General features: G+C 47.3%; 1 protein-coding gene and 1 long non-coding RNA gene across 3 annotated transcripts in view; one reads left to right on the top strand and one right to left on the bottom strand.

The window, feature by feature from the left end:
* LOC311585293 overlaps window positions 1–22,804 on the top strand; it is a 507,115-nt gene that overhangs the window by 174,364 nt on the left and 309,947 nt on the right. The window lies entirely within an intron of this gene.
* RNF122 (ring finger protein 122) lies at window positions 484–18,191 on the bottom strand. 2 transcript variants are annotated; one of them, XM_084758085.1, is made up of 6 exons: window positions 17,836–18,191; window positions 10,031–10,187; window positions 3,499–3,544; window positions 3,220–3,261; window positions 1,488–1,567; window positions 484–1,252 (listed from the first exon to the last, which is right to left on the bottom strand). In XM_084758085.1, exons 1-6 carry the CDS (start codon window positions 17,858–17,860, stop codon window positions 1,138–1,140), a joined length of 465 nt encoding a protein of 154 aa, XP_084614211.1. In that variant the 5' UTR covers window positions 17,861–18,191; the 3' UTR covers window positions 484–1,137. The 2 variants fall into 2 exon arrangements, with proteins under 2 accessions (XP_084614211.1, XP_084614210.1); XM_084758084.1 differs by having other exon boundaries at window positions 1,488–1,570; window positions 17,836–18,189.

Here is a 22,804-nt window from a genome sequence, read left to right as displayed (position 1 = left end):
TTCGCCTGCCTCTGCCTCCCAAGTGCTGGGATTAAAGGCGTGCGCCACCATGTCCAGCTTCCTTAAGCATCTTAACTAAGCTACCACTGAGCTACATGCTTAGCCCTCAGTTTTTGTTAAGGATTAGAAACCAAGGACCGCCTGACTTGGCAAGAGGCAGATGATGAGTTCTCTTCCTTCTCCTGGCACAGGCCACAACCACGAGCAAAAAAAAAAATTTGATTAGAGAAAAACATGTTATTAAATTTAATTTTCTTTAAATATGTAACCTTTTCCCACTCTTAGCCACTCAGGGGAGGAAGGGGAGACTCCACCCCCTCCATCCTGGGGGCTGCATGTGTAAAGCCTGAGATGGTGAAGATGAAGTATAAAAATACTATTTACAGAGGGGAAGCAGCCGTCTGCATTGCCTGTAACCTCCCCAACATCCTCATCCCAGGGCCCTTTTTGTTTCTTAAAAAAAAAAAAAAAAGCCCCTGGAAATGGGCTGAGGATTATTATTCAAAACCAACAAGGCATAGGAGGCTCTGAGATTAACCAGGGTCAGGGAGAGAATGAATAGCACCTCAGATCCTAACAGGGGATGGTTGGTCCCATCACCCTGCAAGTTGGCCAGGATGAGTCTGACCTTAGTTTCCTACATCTCATGTAAACATAGACTTTTCCCTTTTCTAGGTCCCTGCCCTCCTTTGCTTCATACAGAGCCTTTCATCTTGGTTTCTTGATCTTTCCTTCCTTCCCTTCAAACCATCCCATGGAAGGTTCTGGCAGGAATGAGGGGGTGTGGGTGGGGCAGAGCCACCTCATCCTTTATGGTGAGAGAGTTGCTTGTTCTCCAAAGGGAAGTGCCCATGTTCACAGTCACAGGGTTGACCGCCTTCCCAGGGCAAGGAGGAGGCAGATAGGTAGTCAGTCCAGTACCAGGGTAGAGTAGATGGCCTGGATGAGGCCTTTGGAAGTTGGTAACAGGGAGAGAGGCTCCGAGAGGCAGAGTCTGGTAATGGTCTGGCAATGCTGGTGGAAGCCCAGCCATGCCACCCTTGCCTTTGCCACCCCCAAAGTCTTGTTCATTATGTAGAGGAAGTCAGGTGCCCACGAAGGAAGCGTTCTCCTCCAGGGTTCGTGTGCGAGGAGCGCTCACACCAGTTCATCCAACAGGATCCCAAGGCTCTGTGAGGTCTCTGTGGGGCCAGCAATTGGCTTGTTGCACATGGGGCAGACACAACGTACTTCTAGCCACTTCACCAGACACCTGTGGACAAGGAGACCGTTGTTATCTCTGAGCCATCGCCGGATGGCTCTAGGTGTCTGAGCCCAGGTGCTTCAGAGAACAGAAAGTTCCCTGATCCTGCCCGAGCTAACTCCTCTGGCCCGCGGAACCCAGGGCATCACTGTTGAACAGCATTGGCAAGGATCAGAAGGTTGTTGAAGATCCTCCCTAATTATCCCTCCTCTTCAGGACCCCCACCCACCCCACTCCCACATACTTGCGGTGAAAGGCGTGCTGGCATGGGAGCACTCCCAGTTCATCCTTCCCCTTGAAGTCTTCCAGACAAACTGCACAGGTCTGCTGTGGAGAGAGAGAGAGAGAGAGAGAGAGAGAGAGAGAGAGAGAGAGAGAGAGAGAGAGAGAGAGAGATCTGTGAACTAGTAGCCCGGAGGCCCTCTTCACTCATCCATCCTGAATAGCCACCATCTCATTCTCAGACAAGGAAACCAAGCTCCAGACATCTCCTGTGTCAGCCAGACCAAGTCCAGCCATGTTTATAAGACTGTATAGACAGGGTAGCAGCCAACATGGCTGTTTCAACGGAAACCAACCAAATGATGAAATTATAAATGAATATAGCTGCTCAGAAGCACTAGCCACGCTTCTTCAAGTGTTTATTCTGACAGTAAAATGTGGGCTGGGGTGCAGGTCAGTGGTAGAGCTTGTGTCTCCTATACCCTAATCAAAACCATTGAAGAGTACATAATGATTTTTGCTGTACAGTGATACAGACCCTTCAGAGAGGGAATACAGTCTCTCTGCTCAATGTCATGGTTTTATTTTAGGTTTTGGTTCTTTGGGAATAGACTCTCAAATAGCCCAAGCTGGCCTCAAACTCACTGGCCCCTTGAAATTCTGATCTTCCAGCCTCTGCCTCCTTAGTATTGAGACTATTGATTTTTGCTATCACATCCAGTTCACTGTTGAGAAGCATGGAAGTTCTTCTCCCATAATGCACTGCTTCCTCATGTTACCACCATTTTAGGTTGTCCTGGTATTCAGTAGCTGCCACCTGGGGTGGGGCTGGGCATGGTGGCACATGTTTGTAATCTCAGCACTCAGGAGGCAGAGGGAGGAAGATCACTGTGGAGTAGAGGGGGAAAGGGGAAAGGGATATAGTAAGATTTTAGTTAAAACAAAAAAAAAAAATCAAAGTTGAGACCCTACGGTATTGGCTTTGCTTATTGGGAGTCGGGGATGGAGAGGACAGGCCAGAACTATTTCAAGGGATACAAGTCACTGATCTGTTAGAACAATGGATAAGTAAAAGGACCTTATTTTCTATCTTTTTTTTTCCCCAAGACATGGTTCCTCTGTGTTACCTTGGCTGTCCTGGACTTGCTTTGTAGACCAGGCTGGCTTTGAACTCAGTGATCCACCTGCCTCTGCCTCCTGAGTGCTGGGATTACAGGCATGCACCACCACGCCCAGTGAGGACCTTACTTTCTTTAGTCATAGACCAGAGCACAGGCACCAAATACAGTGAAAGTTAGGAGCATAATGCCCGTGGCAAAGGCTGCCATACCCTTGATTCTGCACAGCATACTGCCTATTGCATAAAACCTGTGGCCACCTATATAGACTCAACGCAGCATACTGCATATGGCATAGAGCCTTATATGGCACCCTTATAGGTTCTACACAGCATTCTCCCAATGGTTTAGAGTCTGTGACCACACATACACATTCTGCATAGCACACTATGGCATGGAGCCTGTCATTCCCTTAACTGATTCTGCACAATTCCTGTTCCCACTTACCTTGACCCTTCTGTGATTCCTTTGTTTTCTGCCTGACCTGACTCTAGATAACATGCATTACACGCTGTGAGGAATTCCTTCTGTTTGGACACAGGTAATCTGAAGGCAGGGAGGAAAGAGTCTGGAAAAGGTCCAAGCAGGCAGGAGAAGGATGCTCTAAATAGAATCTTTCCATCCCCAGGTACTTACCCCATAGAGTTGTAACTTCTTAGCATCACCTTTAAGCACCACCTGAGGAGGAAAGAGGCAGTTGATGTCTGAGGCCAGGGAGGATCACCCAATGAAATGCTCCCCCACCCTGAAGGTAGAAGTCACACCCAACTTGAGGACAGGGACAGGAGTGGAACGCCTCTGGGATGCCCAGGAGGCCAGAGATTGGAGACTGTGGGAGCTTGGCCTTGCTTTCCCTATCAGAAACAGTGAAGGATGTTGATTAATGTAGAGAGAGGTGCTAGATTGGTACTTTACCTCCTTGTAGCCATATCGCTCGCTCTGTGCCTGGTTCCGGAGTTTACTAGGTGAAAGAAAAGAAGGGGAAAAAAAGAGGGCGGATGACCATGGTGTTTTAGGTAAGCAAGGCAATGACAATGTGAAGTGCGCTGGCTTCTTGGACATTTACATTTTTCAGGACATGAGAAGGGAACTTGTTTCATAGATACCAATGGGGCATAGCTAGGATGTGTACAGGCCTTGCACGGTTGATAAGGATTAAGGGTTTTTATGATCAGATGCCAGCCACATTCTGGGCTATTCTCCAGCAGATGTGCTGCGGCACCCCAAATGGCTTATCTACATTCACTACCCCTTTTCAGTAGGTAAATCTCCAGGTATCTAAACTGTGTTGATCAACAGCATGCTTACTGTGCGCAGAGGGAGTTAGCTTTTGAACTGGCTGGCCGCACAAAGCCACTCTCAATAGCCAAAACACACTGTTACATACAGCAATGCCCTAATAAATAGTCCATGCAGGGTATGTTATGTGTCCCTTGGAGACTGGCATTGTCTCTCCGAATATTAACAAGGCCAGAAGAGAGAAACTTTCTATTTCATAGATGAGGAAGATGAATGCTAAAGAAGTTAAACAATTTGGCCAAACTTTACAAAGGCTGACAGGGAGCAGTTCTGGTGTGAAAAGTCAGTCTGTGTGATTATAGAGCCTGTCCTCTTTGCTACAGAACATGATCCCCCCCACCCCCTACCTGCACTTCCGTAATTAGGTGGATTACATCAGAGTCCTGAGTTCTTATTTGATCTTGAGATACACTGAGTGCTTTATTAAGCCTTTGACTTTGAGTGACCTACTGTTGTTTAGAGCCGTAAGTGTACACTGATTCTGTGCTTTTGATCTTGCTGTGTAGCCCAGATTGACTTCAAATTCATGATCATAGGCTTGTGCTACTATGCCCAGCTGCAGGTAGATACAGATACTTCTAATATGTGGCCATAGAACTTTGTAATAATTCTTTTTTTCTTTCTTCTTCTTCTTCTTCTTCTTCTTCTTCTTCTTCTTCTTCTTCTTCTTTTTTTTTTTTTGAGACAGGGTCTCTCTGTGTTAGTCTTGGCTGTCCTGGAGTCCCTTTGTAGACCAGGCTGAGCATTTCTTTAAGTGTTTCTCAGCCATTTGATATTCCTCTGTTGAGAATTCTCTGTTTAGTTCTGCGCCCCATTTCTCTATTGGGTTATTTGGTTTGGTGATGTTTAATTTCTTGAGTTCTTTATATATTTTGGATATTAGACCTTTGTCAGATGAAGAGTTGGTGAAGATCTTTTCCCAGTCTGTAGGCTGTCGCTTTGTTCTCTTGACAGTGTCACCTGCCTTACAGAAGCTTCTCAGCCTCATGAGGTCCCATTTATTAATTGTTGATGTTAAGGCCTGGGCTGTTGGTGTTCTGTTCAGGAAGTTGGCCTCAAACTCACAGCAATCTGCCTGCCTCTGCCTCCCGAGTGCAGGGGTTAAAGGTGTGTGCCACCACACCCAGCAGAATTTTATAATCTTTCTGTTGCTGAATGCTACAGAATTAATCCCAGCACAATACTATCTCAGGGCGGGTCCATGATGGCATTTCTGGACACTAATATGAGAGTTTTGACCTGGTCTTGCAATGCATTCATGGTAAAATGGCATTATGGCATTGGGAATCCTGCCCAAGCTCCACTTTTCCTCTTCTTTCTGTCTCTTGCCAGGTAAGAATTGATGAACAGCAACCCATACCACAAGCTCCTGCTTAAGCACGTGAGACTAGGTAACCAAGAGATGAAACTCCCAGGAACCACAAATCAAAACAAATAAGGTATCTTTCATAGCAAAGATAAAAAGTAACATATTTGGCCAGGCCGTGGTGGTGTACACCTTTAATCCCAGCACTCCAGAAGCCGAGGCAGGTGGATCACTATGAGTTCGAGGCCAGCCTGGTCTACAAAGTGAGTCTAGGACAGCCAAGGCTATACAGAGAAACCCTGCCTCAGGGGGAAAAAAAGTAACATATTTGGCCAGGCGGCCAAATAAGAACTCAGGACTCTGATTCTGTAGCAAAGAGGACAGCCTCTATAATCACACAGACTGACTTTTAACACAAGAACTGCTCCCTGTCAGCCTTTGTAAAGTTTGGCCAAATTGGTTAACTTCTTTGGGGTTCATGCCTTTAATCCCAGCACTTGGGAGGCAGAGGCAGGGAGAACTCTGGTCCTACAGAGTCAGTTCAGGACAGCCAGGGCTGTTACACCAAAGAAACCCCGTCTCCGAAAAACAAAACAAAAATGACACTGGCACATCAGTTTATGGATTATCTACCACTGCCTTTGGAACTGGCTACGAGGGCACACCAGAATTGCTAGGTAGTTGTGATGTAAAAGCTTGCTGTTGTTGAGTTACAACAGAACACTTCGTTTCTGTGGCTAAAGCTCCTCCCAGGGTGGTGAAGAAGGGCAGAACCGTGCCTGAGAGGTGGGTCGGAACAGAGAAGATCTAGCTACCAGCCTCCTCCATCCTTCCTGACAGGAAGTCACGTGGTCTGGCAAGGCTGACTGTTCCTGGAGCCTCTTGGAAAGTCCCAGCCAGGTGGACTCCTGCCAGGACTTGGGGTGGAGGAAGCGTTGACATTGCCCACCCCTCCCCACTCCTCTTTTCTCTACCAGGTGCTCTCTGTTCATTTTCAAGCCTGGACTAAGCAGAGATTCCCCCCAATTATTCCATTCTTAACATGCAGAACTCTAGTCCTGAAAAGGGTTTTCATATATGACACAAGCATCTTTTTCTCAAAAAGAGAATGACAGGGAAGGAGGGTGCATCCAAGCTACAGACAGTTTACCTGTGTGTGGTTTTTCTTTCCTGTTTATGAGAGTCTCGTGTGACCCAGGCTAGCCTCAAACTGGCTATGTAGCCAAGGATGACCTTGACCTTCTGCTTTTCCCTCAACCTCTAGATGCTAGGATTCTGAGAGCCCCGTGCATGCTCTGACTTAGCTATGACCCCAGTTCACACGCACCCCCGAGCTCACTCTGTCCCTACCCTCTAGGTCTAAGCACTGAATGCTTGCTAGATAAGCTCTCAGTCACTGAGCGACATTCCAACCCTGTCTGGAGGTAGAAGTTTAAATGAGAGAATGCCAGACATTTTTTAAAAAGGTTTAATTGCCTCACCAACAATATTGATATACTTGTGCTGTGCTTAATGACTGCTGGGTCCCAGGGCCTGATGTCCTCTATCTACAGTGTACGGCAGGCTCCCTTTAATAGAGGGATCCAGAACCCTCAATGCTCCATCTTTTACCCTGCATGAACATTTCAGCTCAGGAAGGGTCAGGTCGTGAGGAGATGGGACTCCAAGGGTTGCAAAGAAGATGGCATAAAGGCAGACTCTGGGCTGTCCCAGCTGGGGATGGGAGAGCTAAGACAGGTGGCTCTCTCAGCTGTTGGCTGAGCAAAGCAACTAAAAATACGATTTCAATGAGACCATTGCAAGCCCCTGCCAGCAGGCTCTCCCGTCCCTCTTTTCCCTTTTTGAACAAACAATGCAGCCAGCTCCTGAAAATAATTGTTCCTTTCCTGTCTGGTTTGTATTCCACGGGCCCCTCCATCCTGTGAAAACAAGAGGTCAGCTCTGAGGGGAATGAGAAGAAACAAGGGGCAGCTGGCAGTTGAGGTGTCCTTGGCTCATGAGCTCACCGGGTCAGGAGTGGCTGCCCTGGGCCTATTTTGGCTGAGGTGGAAACTGAGAAGCTGAGAGAGAGGAAGTGGCTTCTGTGCCTGTGTGTCTTTCTATATATAGACACATGTACCACATACCAGTGAGCCTTTGGAACCATGAGACCCAGGGGGCAGCTGGCTCTGTATGCTAGGGGACACAGGCTGGGGTGATGTAGGAGCAGACTCCTGCAGAAAGGACAGATGGCACTGTGCTGCACACTACGGTGGGGACAGCTTTTAGTGTCACGTGGTCACTACTCTCTGTTCTTCTGCCACAACCCAAACAAAACCGTCAGTGCCTCAGCCTGTCTCCTGTAAGACCCTGACACCCAGCATGAGAGGGGGCAGCCATGGTGGTCTCATTGGCTTAGGAAGTAGACAAATGTGGAAAGCATGCTGTAGCATTTTCAGCGTAAAAGACAGAAAGTTGTCGGATTAACCTACCTCAGTATCTCCCTGCAAGTATGACCTTGGACAAATCCTAAACTGTCCAGTTCACAAATCCTTCCATTGGAAGGTTGTTCATAGAATTCAGTGAGCTAAAAGGTTTACCACAATGGCTAGCACAAGATACCCCTTAGCAAGGACCAGCCCCAAACCTAAGGTCATGCCTATTAGTGGCAAATCTACATGTTGGTCAGAATGTTAGCGTCTGGGTTTTCTTTTGTTCATCATCTTTGGTCTTGTGTGTGTCGTGTAGAAAGGAATCAAATCAAGAAATAGAGTTAGCATTAAAAATTTCTATCAGCCTGTCCTAAGTAAATCTGTGATTTTTCTTCTCTTTTTCTTTTGAGACAGGGTTTCTCTGTGTAGCCTTGGCTATTCTGGAACTTATTGTATAGACCAGGCTGGCCTTGATCTCAAAGATTCTACTGCGTGCCCCACCATAGCCCAGCATATCTGTGATATTTGAACATACATGCATACCTTTACCCTTCAGGAGAATTGAGTTAATTACTTAATAAAGGGGTTGAGAGAAAAGATCAGTGAATAAGAATAGTTTGGGAAGGGAAATCATAGCTATTGTAAGAGAGGAAAGGAAGTCTACATTCATTCATTCCCACTTACATGTTAAATGTGAATTTTATCTTGAGGATAAAATTATATCAGAGGAAAAATAAAGCACTCTTCTCTATGCATACTTAGGCAGGGAAATTCAAGGTTTTTGTTTTTTGTTTTTTGAGACAGGGTTTCTCTGTGTAGCCTTGGCTGTGCTAGACTCACTTTGTATACCAGGCTGGCCTCGAACTCACAGTGATCCCCCTGCCTTTGCCTCCCAAGTGCTGGGATTAAAGGTGTTTCATTAACCCTCTGGCATGCTTCCCCATGCATTTGGTAATGTGGGTGGCAGGGAAAAGGCCAGGTGGGCAGTGGTGAGACACGTCTTTAATCCCAGCACTTGGGAGGCAGAGTTGAGCTAGGTGGATTTCTTCTAGTTCAAGGCCAGCCTGGTTTACAGAGTGAATTCCAAGACAGCCAGGGCTACACAGAGAAACCCTGTCTTGAGAAACCAAAAACCAAAACCAAACCAAACCAAACCGAAATGGACTCCAGGGATTATTAACATGTTCTATCGGCCAAAGATATCCTACTCTCTCCTATGTACAGGGCAGACCATGGGACAGTCAACCATCAATATCAGTAGAACACCCCACTAGAAGGATACTTTGGTTTCTTCTTTATATACTAAGCCTGTCCAACACTTTTCCCTCCGTGTGCATGAGTACATGTATTCATGTTCCTGTGTGTATAAGCACACGTGTGTATATGTAGGAGAGTGTTGTTGGCAGTCTTCCTCAGTAGTCCTCTACATTATCAACCAAAGGAGCTTCATTCTCTAGAATCAGAGCTCACTGATCCACTGGTCCAGATAATCAGCTTGCTCTGCATCGGATCCATCTACACATTCCAGGGCTTGAAATACTTACGGCTGCCATGCTCACTCAGCATTAACATAGGTTCTGGTATCTAACTCCCATTCCTGTTATAGGCAATTTAACCACTGAACCACTTTCCCAGCTTTTTTGGGGGGGCAGGGGGAAGGCGAGGGCGGGTTCAAGAGACAGGGTCTCTCTGTGTTAGCCTTCCTCGCTTTGTAGACCAGGCTGGCCTTGAACTCATAGCGATCCACCTGCCTCTGCCTCCCAGAGTGCTGGGATTAAAGGGGTGCGCCACCACGCCTGGCTACCTTCCCAGCTTTTTAGCAGAAAACAGCCATAAGCTCCTATATCCTTCCCCCATATTGAGAAATCGTTCCTTGAGCTTAGCTACCCCTGCCAAGTTCAAGTTTTTCCCTGGAGTCCCTAAGCAAGGAAGAAGAAAGAAAAGTGTGTCATCCTTCCTTTCCACTGTTAACAAGAAAAGCTTATAGGAGAGAAGAAACAAGTTTTCTAGCACAAGCTTGCTAGCATGAGCATCGGGAGAAGTGGCAACTTCACAGCAGGGCAAAAGAACTCATGTCCACCAACCTGGGCCTAGCCGGGAGTGGGAGGCCTGGGGCAGATTAGAGAGTGCCAGCTCTGCCAGCAGTCATTCTAAACGGCCTTAGAAGATCTGGCTAAGAGGGGAGATGCAGTCCAGCCCTTGGTGACCTTTTGTGCTCTGGGGTAACTTGATAGGCTAATATGAATAGAAACCCCAGATTCCAGGGGTCCAGAGAAGAGGGGGGGGTGCTAAGGTGCATCCTCCCACCAGAGACCCCAACACAAGGCTCTGGTGTGTGTGGTGTGTGTGGTCTTATTCAGTATCCTCTATGCCCTAGTCTCCTTCCTTTTTGAATCCCTCCTCCCCCCGAATCAGCCAGCAAGCAACCCACCTGATGAAGTAGCAGCAGAAGATGAGGCTGAGCATGAAGACGAAGATGCCTGTGCCGAAGATGACCATGTAGATGTTGAGGGGAAGGTCTTGGAAACTGATAGGTGGCATTGAGCAGGACTTGTTGGAACTCACCAGTCCCAGGCCACAGAAACACCCTGCAAAACAAGAGGTAAATACTAAAGTCAGACCCTGGGGCCCACGGTACGTTGTGTCAGCTGGAATGTCAGCCTCCAGCTTCAGCTTCTATGGCAGCACTCCTAGCTACACGGTCCTGAGGAAAACTGCTTTTGCCAATCTACAAAATGGGGTGTTCTGTAAAGGACTTAAAAGGATTAAGAATCTAGGAGCCAGGTGCTGGGGGACGCAGGCCTTTAATCCCAGCACTCGGGAGGGAGGCAGTGGCAGGAAGATGTCTGAGTTTGAGGCCAGGCTGGTCTACAGAGTGAATTCCATGACAGCCAGGGCTACACAGAGAAACTCTTGTCTTGAGAAACAAACAACCAAGAATTTGGGCAAGGGCAGAAAATATGAAAAGACAGGAACAACAAAACTGCCTCTGAGTAGGAGACACCCGTTGAGTATACGGCAGCAAAAAGAGCCTTTAGGTGAGCAAATAATAGTGTTTGAGTCTTAAGCCAATTCTCCTAAGCCAGCTAAGTGACCTTCAAGATACTACTGCTCTAGAATTCACCTGTCATAGGAAAAAAAAAAATAGCAAAACAGTGGAATTGAAATGATGGTTTAAGAAATAGGCTCCATAAACTGCAAAGAGCAACCCCAAAGGTCATTTGTCACTATTAACCACCTGTTCCAGAAGGCAAGCTGTGCCAGAACCAGAATAGAAATTGTTCACTGCACATCCAGGCCAGCGTTCCAGAAGGTGTGGCGATGGGGACTGGTGTCAGGGAATCTGGGCTTCCCTGAGTGGTCACCTCTCTACGCACCCCCACCCCCGCCCCCCGCCACCTCAAGGTCCTGTCCCTGAGTAAATCCCATGAGAACTGGTTAGGATGTGTGGAGCCTTGGGTCTACAACATGCTAAATGGACTGGACTCATTGTTTTAGAACGCCCTGCACATTCAGCTTGGAAGCACTGGCTGACCAGAAGCTGCTTCCTTCCTCATTGGCCCAACCGTGAGGCAATCACCTTCCCCTTACCCGTGCTTCGTGTCAAGTGGGTGCGTGCTCAGACTCTGGGCAATAAATCGAAAGAAAAGTCTTTAGAGAAAGGAAAGGTTTCTGTAGCTAGCAGATGATAATCCCCATTACCTGGTAAGTGTCTATGCTGGAGGCTGGAACAGGTGTATGAGTTTCAGGCTACACTGAGTTATACAGTGATAGCCCTGGCCCCCTCCCAGGGGTGGGGGGTGGGGGACCACTACAAAGAACCAAATTCCTTAAGGAAAACATTTTTTTCTTGGCAGGTGGTATACGTAATGAATAAATTTTTTTTTCTTGGTTTTCGAGTCAGAGTTTCTCTGTGTAGCCATTTAAAAATGAATAACTTTTTAAAAACAAAAGAAAAATCTATTTTCAATTTTAAAAAATATTAAAATAGATGAACAGAATATGGTATTCACATACAATTTTTAAAAAATGGAATATGCCAGGCATGGTGGCACAGGCCTTTAATTAAACCCAGCACTCTGGAGGCAGAGGCAGGCAGATCGTTGTGAGTTTGAGGCCAGTCTGATCTATAAAGTGAGTTCAAGACAGCCAAGGCTACTCAGAGAAGCCTGTCTAAAAAACTCAAAAAAAAAAAAATAAATAAATAAAAATAAACCCAGCACCCAGGAAGCAGAGGCAGGCAGATCACTGTGAGTTCAAGGCCAGCCTGGTCTACAAAGTGAGACCAGAATAGGCAAGGCTACACAGAGAAACCCTGTCTTGAAAAACCAAAACAAAACAAATAAAACAAAATAATTGTCTTCTGTCATCTCAGACAGCTAAGAAGGTACAGGTAAGACACAGCTGGAAAGAGAATATAGCCAGAGGCATTGAAGGATGAAGACCTTGATCCGGCTCCTCCATTACAACAACATTCCACACTCCCAGCCTTTTTACTGTCCCAAGCGCTGCCAGATCTCAGGGGCTAAGCTCTTTCCTGGCTTTTTGGTTAGGAGGCCAGGATTCTGCCTGGTAATGACCACAATTGAGTGCTACCACAACTCTGCTGGAGACTGGTTACAGAGACGGCAGTCAGTGGTGACAATGTTGTGGTTTGGACTTGAAGCCTCCCTGCAGCAGGCTTAGATGCTGACTCCTCTTCTTTTCTGCTTTGTGGACCCCATGAAGTAAAGCTACATCTTTCAATTGGGCATGGTGGTGCCTGCCTTTAATCCCAGCACTGGGAGGCAGAGGCAGGTGGATCGCTGTGAGTTCGAGGCCAGCCTGGTTTACAAAGAGAGTCCAGTACAGCCAAGGCTACACAGAGAAACCCTGTCTCAAAAAAAAAAAAAAATAACCAAACCCAACTAATTTTTTCTAGTCATGTATGATTCTGATTCTGTCACTGTAAGGACAAAACTAAGTGTCACTCATTGTCCATGCCATTCCTCTGTATCCCTTACATCAGTTGATGACTTAAGCCTTCATCCAAACATCTAAGACCATGACCCATTGTACTGTCATATCCCTATTCTATACATACTCCCTACTCCTGTCTTGATGATGTCATCATCGTCTTGTTTCTTTAATTATCCTATATGTGTGGCAGATCCTCCAATTCCACTTACCATGTAATTCCCAAACTCTACTTGAACACGCCCCCTGCCCCCTTGCAACATCCTATAAGAGCTTTCTCCACCTGGGTGAGTCAGTCTGACTTATTATATCTTGCCCAACCACGTCCTTGTCTGTCTCCTCACCTTCACTTATGTTGTCTAGAATGCTTCCCTTTCTGAAGTCTAGTCTTGGTCTCTGTGATAATTTTTCCTTTCTGATGCCAGGGCTTGAGGCTAAACTAGCACCTTCCATGTAAGCTAGGTGGTGCTCTACTAATGGGCTGAATGCTCAGCCCTTGCCTGGTTGCCTGGTCTTTGGGATAGTCCAAAGACCGTTCTGTCATGAAATTCTACAGTGCTAACAACTTGCACCAGTTGCCATGGTTTTTGCTCAGAATGTCTTGTTACCCTGTTGTTCATAACAACTTAAATTGACTCACGTTGTACTCTGCATTGATGATATGGTAAGGATAAAAGAACGCAGAGAAATGACTGGCTGACTTCTCATGTAAGCGACAGACTCAAACACCTTCCTTAGAAAGTTAGAAGTGATAACAGGCGACTCTATAATTCTGGGAGCAAAGATGGAACCAAGGAGTCCATGTAGGATACCAACTTGGACTCCTGAAACTGCCCAGAAACTGCCCTCAGCTGATAACTCACCAGTCAGCCAACAGGTATTGTTGGTGGGGTCTACTTTATACACTGACCTAGACTTCGTGGGGAAATAAAAGCGAAAGGAGTTCTTGCTCTGAAGGAATCTTCAATTAGGGGAAATTAAAGGAGCAATTAGCTACTAAACTTTGCTTTGCTCAATAGGACGTTTCTTGCTCCTAGCTTCCTCCGCTGGAGAAGGGCTAGAAAGACTGTCATTTTCATTCCTGGCTCCCACTTGCGGATTTGATCCCATGGGCCTGACACATAACAGCTCTCTACAAAGGGCGTCATGCTAGACACGGGCTGCATGCAGCATCCTTCACCGGGTACCAGTACAGGGCCTCAGAAACTCTCTTCCAGAAAATGCTATCTTCAGGATAAACAGGACCTTCTACTGCCTGTCGCCTCTTCATCCTGCCACAGAATTACCTGAAACTGTAAGAGGGCGAACATCCTCTCTCCACATTTGCTGTGGCTTTTTTATGTTTCTTACATAAGCAGGACTCTGGGATCTCCTGGGTCCTAAAGAACCCCCATTTCTATTCTGAAAAGGTAGAACTTGGGCCAGCTACTTTAGCTGAGAGTATATATTTGCACCCCACAGGTATTTTGATTCCAGCAGCCCCAGCTGAGTTTATATCCATCTTTCCCCATCTCCCAAAAGGCTTTCCCTAGGGCTCTAGGGCTAAAACCAGTGAATCCTGGAACTCTATGACTAGATAAGGAGGAAGCTTCAAGAAGCTCAAGCTTCTGCTGTGGAACAGTTTCCTCTGAGATTAAGATTTCAGGGGCTGGAGAGATGGCTCAGAGGTTAAGAGCACTGACTGCTCTTCCAGAGGTCCTGAGTTCAATTCCCAGCAACCATATGGTGGCTCACAGCCATCTATGATGTAACCTGATGCCCTCTTCTGGCCTGAGGTGTACATGTAGACCACTGTATAAATAATCAATAAATCTTAAAAAAAAAAAAATCCGGCAGGAAAGTAAACAGCTCAAATAGCTTCAAGAAGTCCCTGAAACTGACCAGATTGATTAGGCCCCTCCAAAGCAGGCAACAAAAGGCGAGAATCTACCCTCAGAAAGGAAACTGTGGTGCAAACTCTGAGACCAACCAGCTGCCTGGAAGAAGCAGGAACCAGCCTTGCTGCTTAGAAGAGGTGTGGGCCAACTGAAGCACCTAAAAACCATACTCTGCAACCTGTTGAGCTGCCTACAGGCTGCAGCAGTGTGCTCCAGCTTTCCCACGCTGGGGTGAGCCTTACTCATGTAGCTGCTCCTGAAGGTAAGTAAATAGCCCTTACCCATATTCCTGTAAGTAACCCGATGAAACAAATTAGTTCACCAAGTTGGACTTTGGTGGTGTGCAGTTTTGTTTTGTTGTGGACTCCTTGTCTGGGGTGAAGAGACACGTGTGAGTTGCATGTTTCTGGGAAGTTTTGCCATGCAACAGCAGACTGTCACAGTGGCTTATGTGTACGATCCCAGCAGAGTGAGGGAATCAGGCAGAACAAGGAGTCTTCCTGAGGTCAGCATGGGTGACAGTGAACACTTGTCACATAAACCAAAGCAAGAGATTTGGTTTCTCTTTGTAGGCTTGACTGCCCTACACTCCTTCTGTAGATCAGGCTAGCCTGGAACTCACAGAGATCCACCTTCCTCTGCTGGGATTAAGAGATTTGTTTTTATTACAGTGGGATTAATTGGTTTAGATGTTATTATTATTTCACTTCAGAATATTTGTATATAACATGATGTCCGTCACCAGGACAGTGTTCAAGTGTAAACATGAAGTCCATCCTGTTTTGTAAGCGCCTCATTCAAGCAGCCTGAAGATAACTTTACAAGTTTTAAATCATTTCATGCACGAAGCAGTTGTTGAGTTTGTTGTTGTTTGTTGTTTTTGTTTGAAACAAGGGTGCCTCTGTGTAACAGCCCTAGCTGTCCTAGAATCTCTCTGTAGACCAAGCTGGCCTTGAACTCACAGAGACGCACCGGCCTCAGCCTTTGAGAGTGCTGGGATTAAAGGACAGCCAGGGCTCTGTGTAACAGAGAAACCCTGTCTCAAAAACAAAATGAAAACAACAAAAGGCAGGAGCCACCCCGCCGAGCTAAATTATTTCGGTTTTTCTTTTATTAATTTATTTTTTTTTTAGCTTTTTTCAAGATGCGGTTTCTCTGTGGCCCTGGCTGTCCTGCATTCACTTGTGGAGCAGGCAGTCTGCAGCTCCTAGCCAACCAGCTGCTGCAGGGTATACTACCCAGTGCAAGGAGCAAAGTTTAATGGTGTAATTTTTCTGTGTCATCAGTATTAGACTATACATTTTGGACTTTACAGAATTTTATTGTCCAAATTGGACAGTAAAGTTTTTCCTTAAAACTTTAAGGTGGGCCCGCGTGGTGTTGCACACCTTTATTTTGTCCCAGCACTCGGGAGGCAGAGGTAGGTAGATCGCTGTGAGTTCAGAAACCCTGTCTCGAAAAACCAAACCAAAAACTTTAAGATTGGTGGCGGTGGTGCACACATACCTTTAATCCCAGCACTCAGAAGGCAGAGGCAGGCAGATCTATGTGAGTTCCAGGCCAGCCTGGTCTACAAAGGGAGTCTAGGACAGTCAAGCCTACAAAGAGAAACGCTGTCTTGGAGTGGGGGGTGGGGAGGAGAAAAAAAAGAAAAGAAAAAAAAAAGATTGACGACATCCATCCCAGGATATGAGGTCCCTAGAACTTCAAGAGGGCAAAATGGGGTTAGGTCCACTCTGGAGTCAAGAGACAGGATCTGCTAGTCCCTTTATGAAGGTAGCTGGGTGGCACACCTTTAATCCCAGCACTAGGGCAGATCTCTGTGAGTTCAAGGCCAGCCTGGTGTACAAGGTGAGTCCAGGACAGCCAAGGCTACACAGGGAAACCCTGTCTCCAAAAAAAACAAAACAAAACAGAATTACAAGATAAAGAGTGTAGTGGGGCTAGGAGCAAGGTCCTGGGTTCTAACGCTTACAGGGGTGGGGCAGGGAGACAGTGTTAAGACAGAACACTTTCCGAAGGATGCTGCCCAGAAGGTCGTGGTTACTGACAGCTTATCCCTCTCTAAGTCTCTGGTCCATTGTCTTAGACCTGACACCAGAATGTCTCATCTCAGCTGGCAGGCTGCAAGCATGAATGACGTCAGAGCAGGTCTGGCCAAGACCAGCAGATCTGGGAACTGCTTCTTTCCAGCCAAAGGGAATCTTTCCCAGATGCTGGGATACACCGTCAGGCCTCAACCCCCCCCCCCCCAAACGCCTCCCGCCCCTTCCCCCCCATTCCCCCGCCCCTCTCCGTTACCGCCTATCACACACAGCTTGGTTCATTTTCAGGAAATTAGATCCGACTAGCGCTAGCGAAAGGAGGAAGGAGGGGGGATGGGGGCCAGTTCATACACATGCGGCCCAAACCGTGCTTTAAAACAAAAGACTTTTGAAATAATTAATCCAAGGTCTTGCAGAAGTCTACTTAAGAATGGATTCCCCCCCCCCCCCAAACACACCAACCATAAGCAGCCTGCCATACCTCCTCCCCCAAAGCCAGCTGCTTTCCACTTCGCCCAACTCTTCATACTTAGAAAAAGTGGTCAAGATTCTAGGGATCCCTTGGGGGAAGGGTGGGGTGGGGTGGTATTGACATCTAAGCCTAAGTGTCTGGCTCAGAAAGATCCATCAGGTAGCTTAGACAGAAAAGCCAGACCCGCTTCTATCTTATACACCTGAGCCGCCCAAAAGCCTCAAGTGAACTAATTTAGCACCATCCCCCAGTGGGGTGTACGAAGGGGTTGGTGGAGGGTGGCTGGGACTCGAAGTGCTGTCACCACCCAGGCTGAAAGCAGACCCCAACGATCTGGCCTTGTTGCCAGCTCAGCAAAGGTTTTGCTGAGCCAGGGCCCCCGCTTTCTGTAAGGCTTTATCTAATTCAGAAAAGCGACGCTCGTTTATTCAGAGTCTTGCCCCTAGGGGCCAGTGGGAACCAACAAAGGGAAAGAAAGTCACCCGGTGCCCCGTCCCGCACGCTGCACTGTATACATATTTAAAATAGCCTGCAAAGTTTCAGAACCGGAACTTGAGCTCCCTCTAGGAGATCCTAGCCCTAGCGCGGATTTAATTCTGCAACCACCACAACAAAGAACAGAGTTTGAGAGCGCACAAAGGCAGGCGAAAGAGTAGAGAGCCGGACCGCCACACAAAGACTAGGAAGCCCTCGGCTCACACGCCCCTGGTCCTCGCTCTAAGACCCCTTTTATCCCTAACACGGAGAATACGTCTTTTCAAACAGCGCGCTGTGCAGAGCACCGCGGGGCGCCAGGACGCCTTCAGGGCCATCCCAGAGACGGGGAAACTTGGCACAGAACCTCTACCTGTGCGTTCTTCGCTCGCCCACCTGTCCAGGGACTCACCGTTACACCACTGGAATGGGTGCATCAATGAAGTGAAGGTCGGCTTTCCCGAGCGAACGCAGACACGGTGTTGGGGCTAGAGTTGCAACTCCCGGAGTAGTCGGGGTGCAGAGAGGCCGGTTTGCAGATCAACAAAGAGAGAAAAGCAGGAAACAAAGTCTTTCAGAGCGGAGCCGTGTCGAGGAGAATCGCGGAGAGCCCGGGCCCGGAGGGCAGCGAGAGAGCCGGATCGCTCGGCCAAAGAGGGCAGCAGCCGGGGCACGAAGCCGGGCTTGAGTCCCACCGCGCCGAACCGTGCGCGCTGGGATTCTGAAAACTGACACGGTGCTGTGCACACCCCCTCCCTATGAATGTCCCTTCCCCGGAGCCCGCCCCCTGCTCGTCACCTGTCCTCTAGCCAATGGGAGCCTTTCTCCTGCCCCTTGGCATTATTTACAGGTCGCTTCCCCCTCTGCAAAGGGGAGCTTTCTTGGTGCTTAAGGCTCCCATCCCGCCTCCAAGACAGACCTGGGAAGTCCCTAGTCTGCAGAAAAGCGTGCTGGGCAACGCCCGCAGGGGGCGGGGACGTCCACCTCCCAGGACAGGGCGCGCACGGGAGGGGGGCGTTGTATGGTGGAGGAACGACAAGACGATTAGTGCCACTTTTGTTTTCCGCCTACAGATCCGTGCCTGTCTCGAATTTCTACTGCTTTGTAGCAGCCAGTCCTGGGGCTTGGTTCCCCTTGTCCTTTGCCTTTAGACGTGGTTATGCTGGGATCTAGCGCATTCCCAGACCCACTGAGAAAGGAGGGAACTGAGGCAAGAGGGCAAAGCAGAGGAAACTCAAAACTCGGATCTTCAAAGGGCTATTGTTCTCACCTCACGTCAGGACAGAGCCTTCCTTCTTTTACAAACAAGGATTTAAAGCCTATAGCTGAAGGCTATAACTTGCCAGGATTCCAATCTCCTAGAATGTGACTAAAAACCAGGAACTGGGTTTGTCAAGGCCTGAGGGAACAGGGGTCTTGAGTTGGTGTTGAATGAACAGGGATGAAGAAAAGATGGTCTGAATTTTCCGTGTAGTATTATTTATTTTGCATGGCATTGCATCGTTTATTTCATACGTTATTATTATTTTTTAATGGAAAATTATTTAGTCCTGACTGGCCTCCAACTCGGAGATCTGCCCTCCTCTGCCTCCAGAGTGCTGAGATTAAAGCCCCCCCTCCCCCCCTGCCAGCTCGCCCACCCACCAAGTGGCATAGTGTCATTCAAAGTACATTGGCACAGGAGCCACATCCATGGTCAGAGGCAGTGTGTGAGGAGGCCTACAAATAAGCAAACCACAATGCCCTGCTCCTCATGTGACACTTTTTAATTCCCATTATTGATCTGTTCGTTGGAACCTAGTACTTTTCCCTAACTCTGGGGAGTTCCTGGCACCTAAGTAAGCTAATGCATGCAAGTGCTCTGCCATTTCAAAGTACAGTCGTTAAAGTATCAAATGTCCCAAGCAAAGCAGCATCATAGAGCTACTGAACAAACCCAGTCCTTCCTATCTCTAGGGATGCTCAGATGATCTTCAAATTCTGAAGGCTCTTGTGGACAGCGACTTAGTGTTTGCATGTAAACTATACATGCCTTAATGTCAAATCGTACGCCCCATGATTTGCACAATTTGACAATATGCAAGGTTCACTGTGGTTTATCATTTGCTTTGTTAACAATTCAGTTTGTTCAGAGCTGGGGGGGGGAGGCGCAGGGGAGGTGGTGTCGTGTACAGATGGAACTGTCTTCTCTTTTTTGTTTTTGTTCTTTGTTTGCTTTTTTGAGACCGGGTTTATGTAGGTCTGGCTGACTTGGAATTTTCATAATAAAAGTAGACCAGAAAGTAAAGAGATCAGCCTGCCTCTGCCTCCTGGGATTAAAGACATAGGGAACCACACCAAACATCTTCTTTTGCAGGGAGGGGTTCAAGACAGTTTCTCCGTGTAGCTCTTGTCCTAGAATTCCCTTCCAGTCCAGATTGGTCTTGACTTTAGAGATTTGCCTGCTTCTGCCTCCTGAACTCACAGAGGTCTGCCTGCCTCTGCATCCTGAGTGCTGGGATCACAGGCGTGCGCCACCGTGCCGAGCTAAGAGTTTTTTTCCTAATGCATACATCTGATTCTTTCCTTTGCTTCCTAACGTTTCCTGGCTTTTGGTGCTTACAGGTTTGCGTGGCATTCATAGCCCTACAGCCTTTGCTTGTCTCCCTGCTGCTTACTTTCCCTGGGTACCAGTCATCAGCCAGGAAGCTCTGCTTTTCTTGTACAGTTTGTTTGTTTGTTTGTTTTTAATTGAGTGGATGGTACACATGCCACTGCTTTAGTGCTGAAGTCAGAGGACAACTCGTGAAAGTCACTTCTTCCACTGTTTGAGGCCTGGAGCTCACAATCAGTTTGTGAGGCTTGGCAGCAAGCCCCTTTACTTATAGCCAGTGAGCCATCTTGAAACAGGGTTTCTCTGCTTAGCTCTCGAGCTTACTTTGTATTCCAGGCTGGCTTCAAACTCAGAGATCTGTCTACTATTGCCTCCCAATGGGCTGGGATTAAAGGTGTAGGGTTACTTTGCCAGACCCTGAGCCACCTCAATACCACTTTTTTTTTTTTTTGAGACAAGGTTTCTTTGTGTAGCCATGGCTTCTCTGGACTCACTTTGTAGACCAGGCTGGCCTTGAACTCACAGAGATCCACCTGCCTCTGCCTCCTGAATGTTGGGATTAAAGGCATGTGCCATTGTCCAGCCAAATGCCATCTTTTTTTCCCCCTGTGTGTGTGTGTGTGTGTGTGTGTTTTGGGTTGGCCTGATGTGCTGTGTATTTAGAAGCTGGATTCTGTGTCCCCCAAATCTGGTTGCAGTCTGGACATGGGCATTGTCATGATCATTGATCTATCTTGTGTAAGATAATTGCTTCCCAATTAACTCTGGTTGGCTAATAAAGAAGCTGACCAGCCTATGACTGGGCAGAGATAGGAAGGTGGGGCTTTTATTTCCAGACTTGGGGGATGGACTGGGGGTGGGGGGACGGATGGGGGCTCTGAGTCTCAGGTAGCGATCATGAGGTTGGGAGGGAGAAGGAAGCAGTAGAGGAAGTACATGGCCACGAGGAGAGGAGTGACCTGATGGAGCAGAAGCAGCTCAGGTGGGAACAATACGGCAAATAATTCGGGGTGTATGGCTGGGAAGTAGCCAGACTAGCATAAGGGTTAAAGAGATAAATATCTGCCCAGCTCTAGTGCTTTAAAGCCTGTTGAGTAAAGCAAATAGGTCTCTGTCTCATTATTTGGGAACTAGAGTGGGTAATTACGAAAGGCCCCCAAATTATACCGTAATTTTATGTGTGTGTGTGTGTGTGTGTGTGTGTGTGTGTGTGTGTGAGAGAGAGAGAGAGAGAGAGAGAGAGAGAGAGAGAGAGGGAGAGAGAGAGAATGAAGGAAAGAATGTGTGTTTGGGCTATGTAAGCCCAGGTTGACCTCCAGCTCACAGATTCCCACCTACCTCTGCCTCCTAAATTGGGATTAAAAGTGGAATGGGTTGATCCAGGTGTGGTGGTGCACGCCTTTACTCCCAGCACTCCGAGGCAGAAGCAGGGATCTCTGTAAATTCAGGGCCAGCCTGGTCTACAAAGTGAATTCAGGAGAGCCAAGATAACACAGAGAAACCCTGTCTTTAAAAACTAAAAATAAATAAATAAACAAGGGGAGGGGATTGGGTTAGACAGTTGTTACACATCTACCATTTTGGTGGGGAATATTAGTAATTGGGGAGGTTGGGTGTGGGTTGAGACAGAAAGTATATGAAAATTTTCTGACACTTGTTTGCTTTGCTGTGACCTAAAACTACAAAGGAAGAAAACCCCTTGCTTTTGATTGACAAGCACAAAAGCTTGGGTGTGATCCAGCACAAGCATTTGCTGGATAGATGGTCATTTGAATTCTCTGGTTCCAGGTCTGGTGTAATAGGTGGTCCCACTTTCACAAATTTGTGAAGAGGAAGAGCCTTTAAAAGACTAAAGTGACAGGAAGAGAGAAATTCCTTCTGAACCTATTTCCCTTCAGGCTACAACGAGGTTCTTCAGGAAAACACCTAAAAGGAGGGGCCAGTGGAGGTGTTCATGCAGACAGCTGGCATAGCCAAGTGATGAATATCCTGGCTGATACTCATAGGAACTATGCCACAGTGGGGACCACATGTTCTATAGTTTATTACCCCTCCCTATTCTCTTTCAGAGACAAAGTTTCTGTGTAGCCCTGGCTGTCCTAGAACTGTAGACCAGGCTGTCCTTGAACTCACAGAGATCTGCCTGCCTCTGCCTCCCTGAGTGTTGGGATTATAAACAAACATCATCACGCTTGGCCTCTGCCTCCTGAGTTCTGGGATTAAAGGCGTGCCACCACTTCCAACCTTTTAATTTATATTTTTATTCATGTCGTTTCAAGCTCTCAGTCAGTTCTCCTGAGGCAAGTTGCCTTATCCCTCCTGACAGTGCGGCTACTGTTCAGTGCCTCTGATGAATGGCTCACAGTGGACACAGCATAGTGGAAAGGCTTTGGCCTTGGACACTTCAGTAGTTTGGTTCATCATACTGTGGGCTGGGCGAGGTGTCTCACACCTTTAATCCAAGCACTTGGGAAGCAAAGGCAGGTGATCTCTATGAGTTCCAGGCCAGCCTGGTTTACAAAGGGAGTCCTGGACAGCCAGGATGACACAGAGAAACCTTGTCTTGGAATAAAAAGAGAGAAAGAAAGGAAGAAAGAAATCTGTGCTCACATAGCCAACTGGCTTCTGACAGAAGTATGAAGAAAAGACAGTCAATAAACAGTGCTGGGGAAACTGTACAGAAGGATGGAGCTAGAACTTTCCTTATCTCCAAGCCCCCAATCAACTCAAAATGAATCAAAGATCTAAAGATTAAGCCTGAAATCTGAAATCAAAAGCTCAGTGTGGT

The sequence above is a fragment of the Acomys minous genome (genome assembly GCF_964271855.1).
Source record: "Acomys minous genome assembly, chromosome: 15".
In the NCBI taxonomy this organism is placed as follows: Eukaryota; Metazoa; Chordata; class Mammalia; order Rodentia; family Muridae; genus Acomys; species Acomys minous.
This window is presented reverse-complemented; position numbering and strand designations above follow the sequence as displayed.

Bases quoted from the DNA above. Each gene is read 5' to 3' on its own strand.
- RNF122 (XM_084758084.1), bottom strand. From the start codon at position 17,860: ATGCACCCATTCCAGTGGTGTAACG. The intron at 10,188-17,835 runs GTGAGTCCCTGG...CTTGTTTTGCAG, and splicing joins CCCATTCCAGTGGTGTAACG to GGTGTTTCTGTGGCCTGGGA. The intron at 3,262-3,498 runs GTAAAGTACCAA...TTTCCTCCTCAG, and splicing joins AGCGATATGGCTACAAGGAG to GTGGTGCTTAAAGGTGATGC.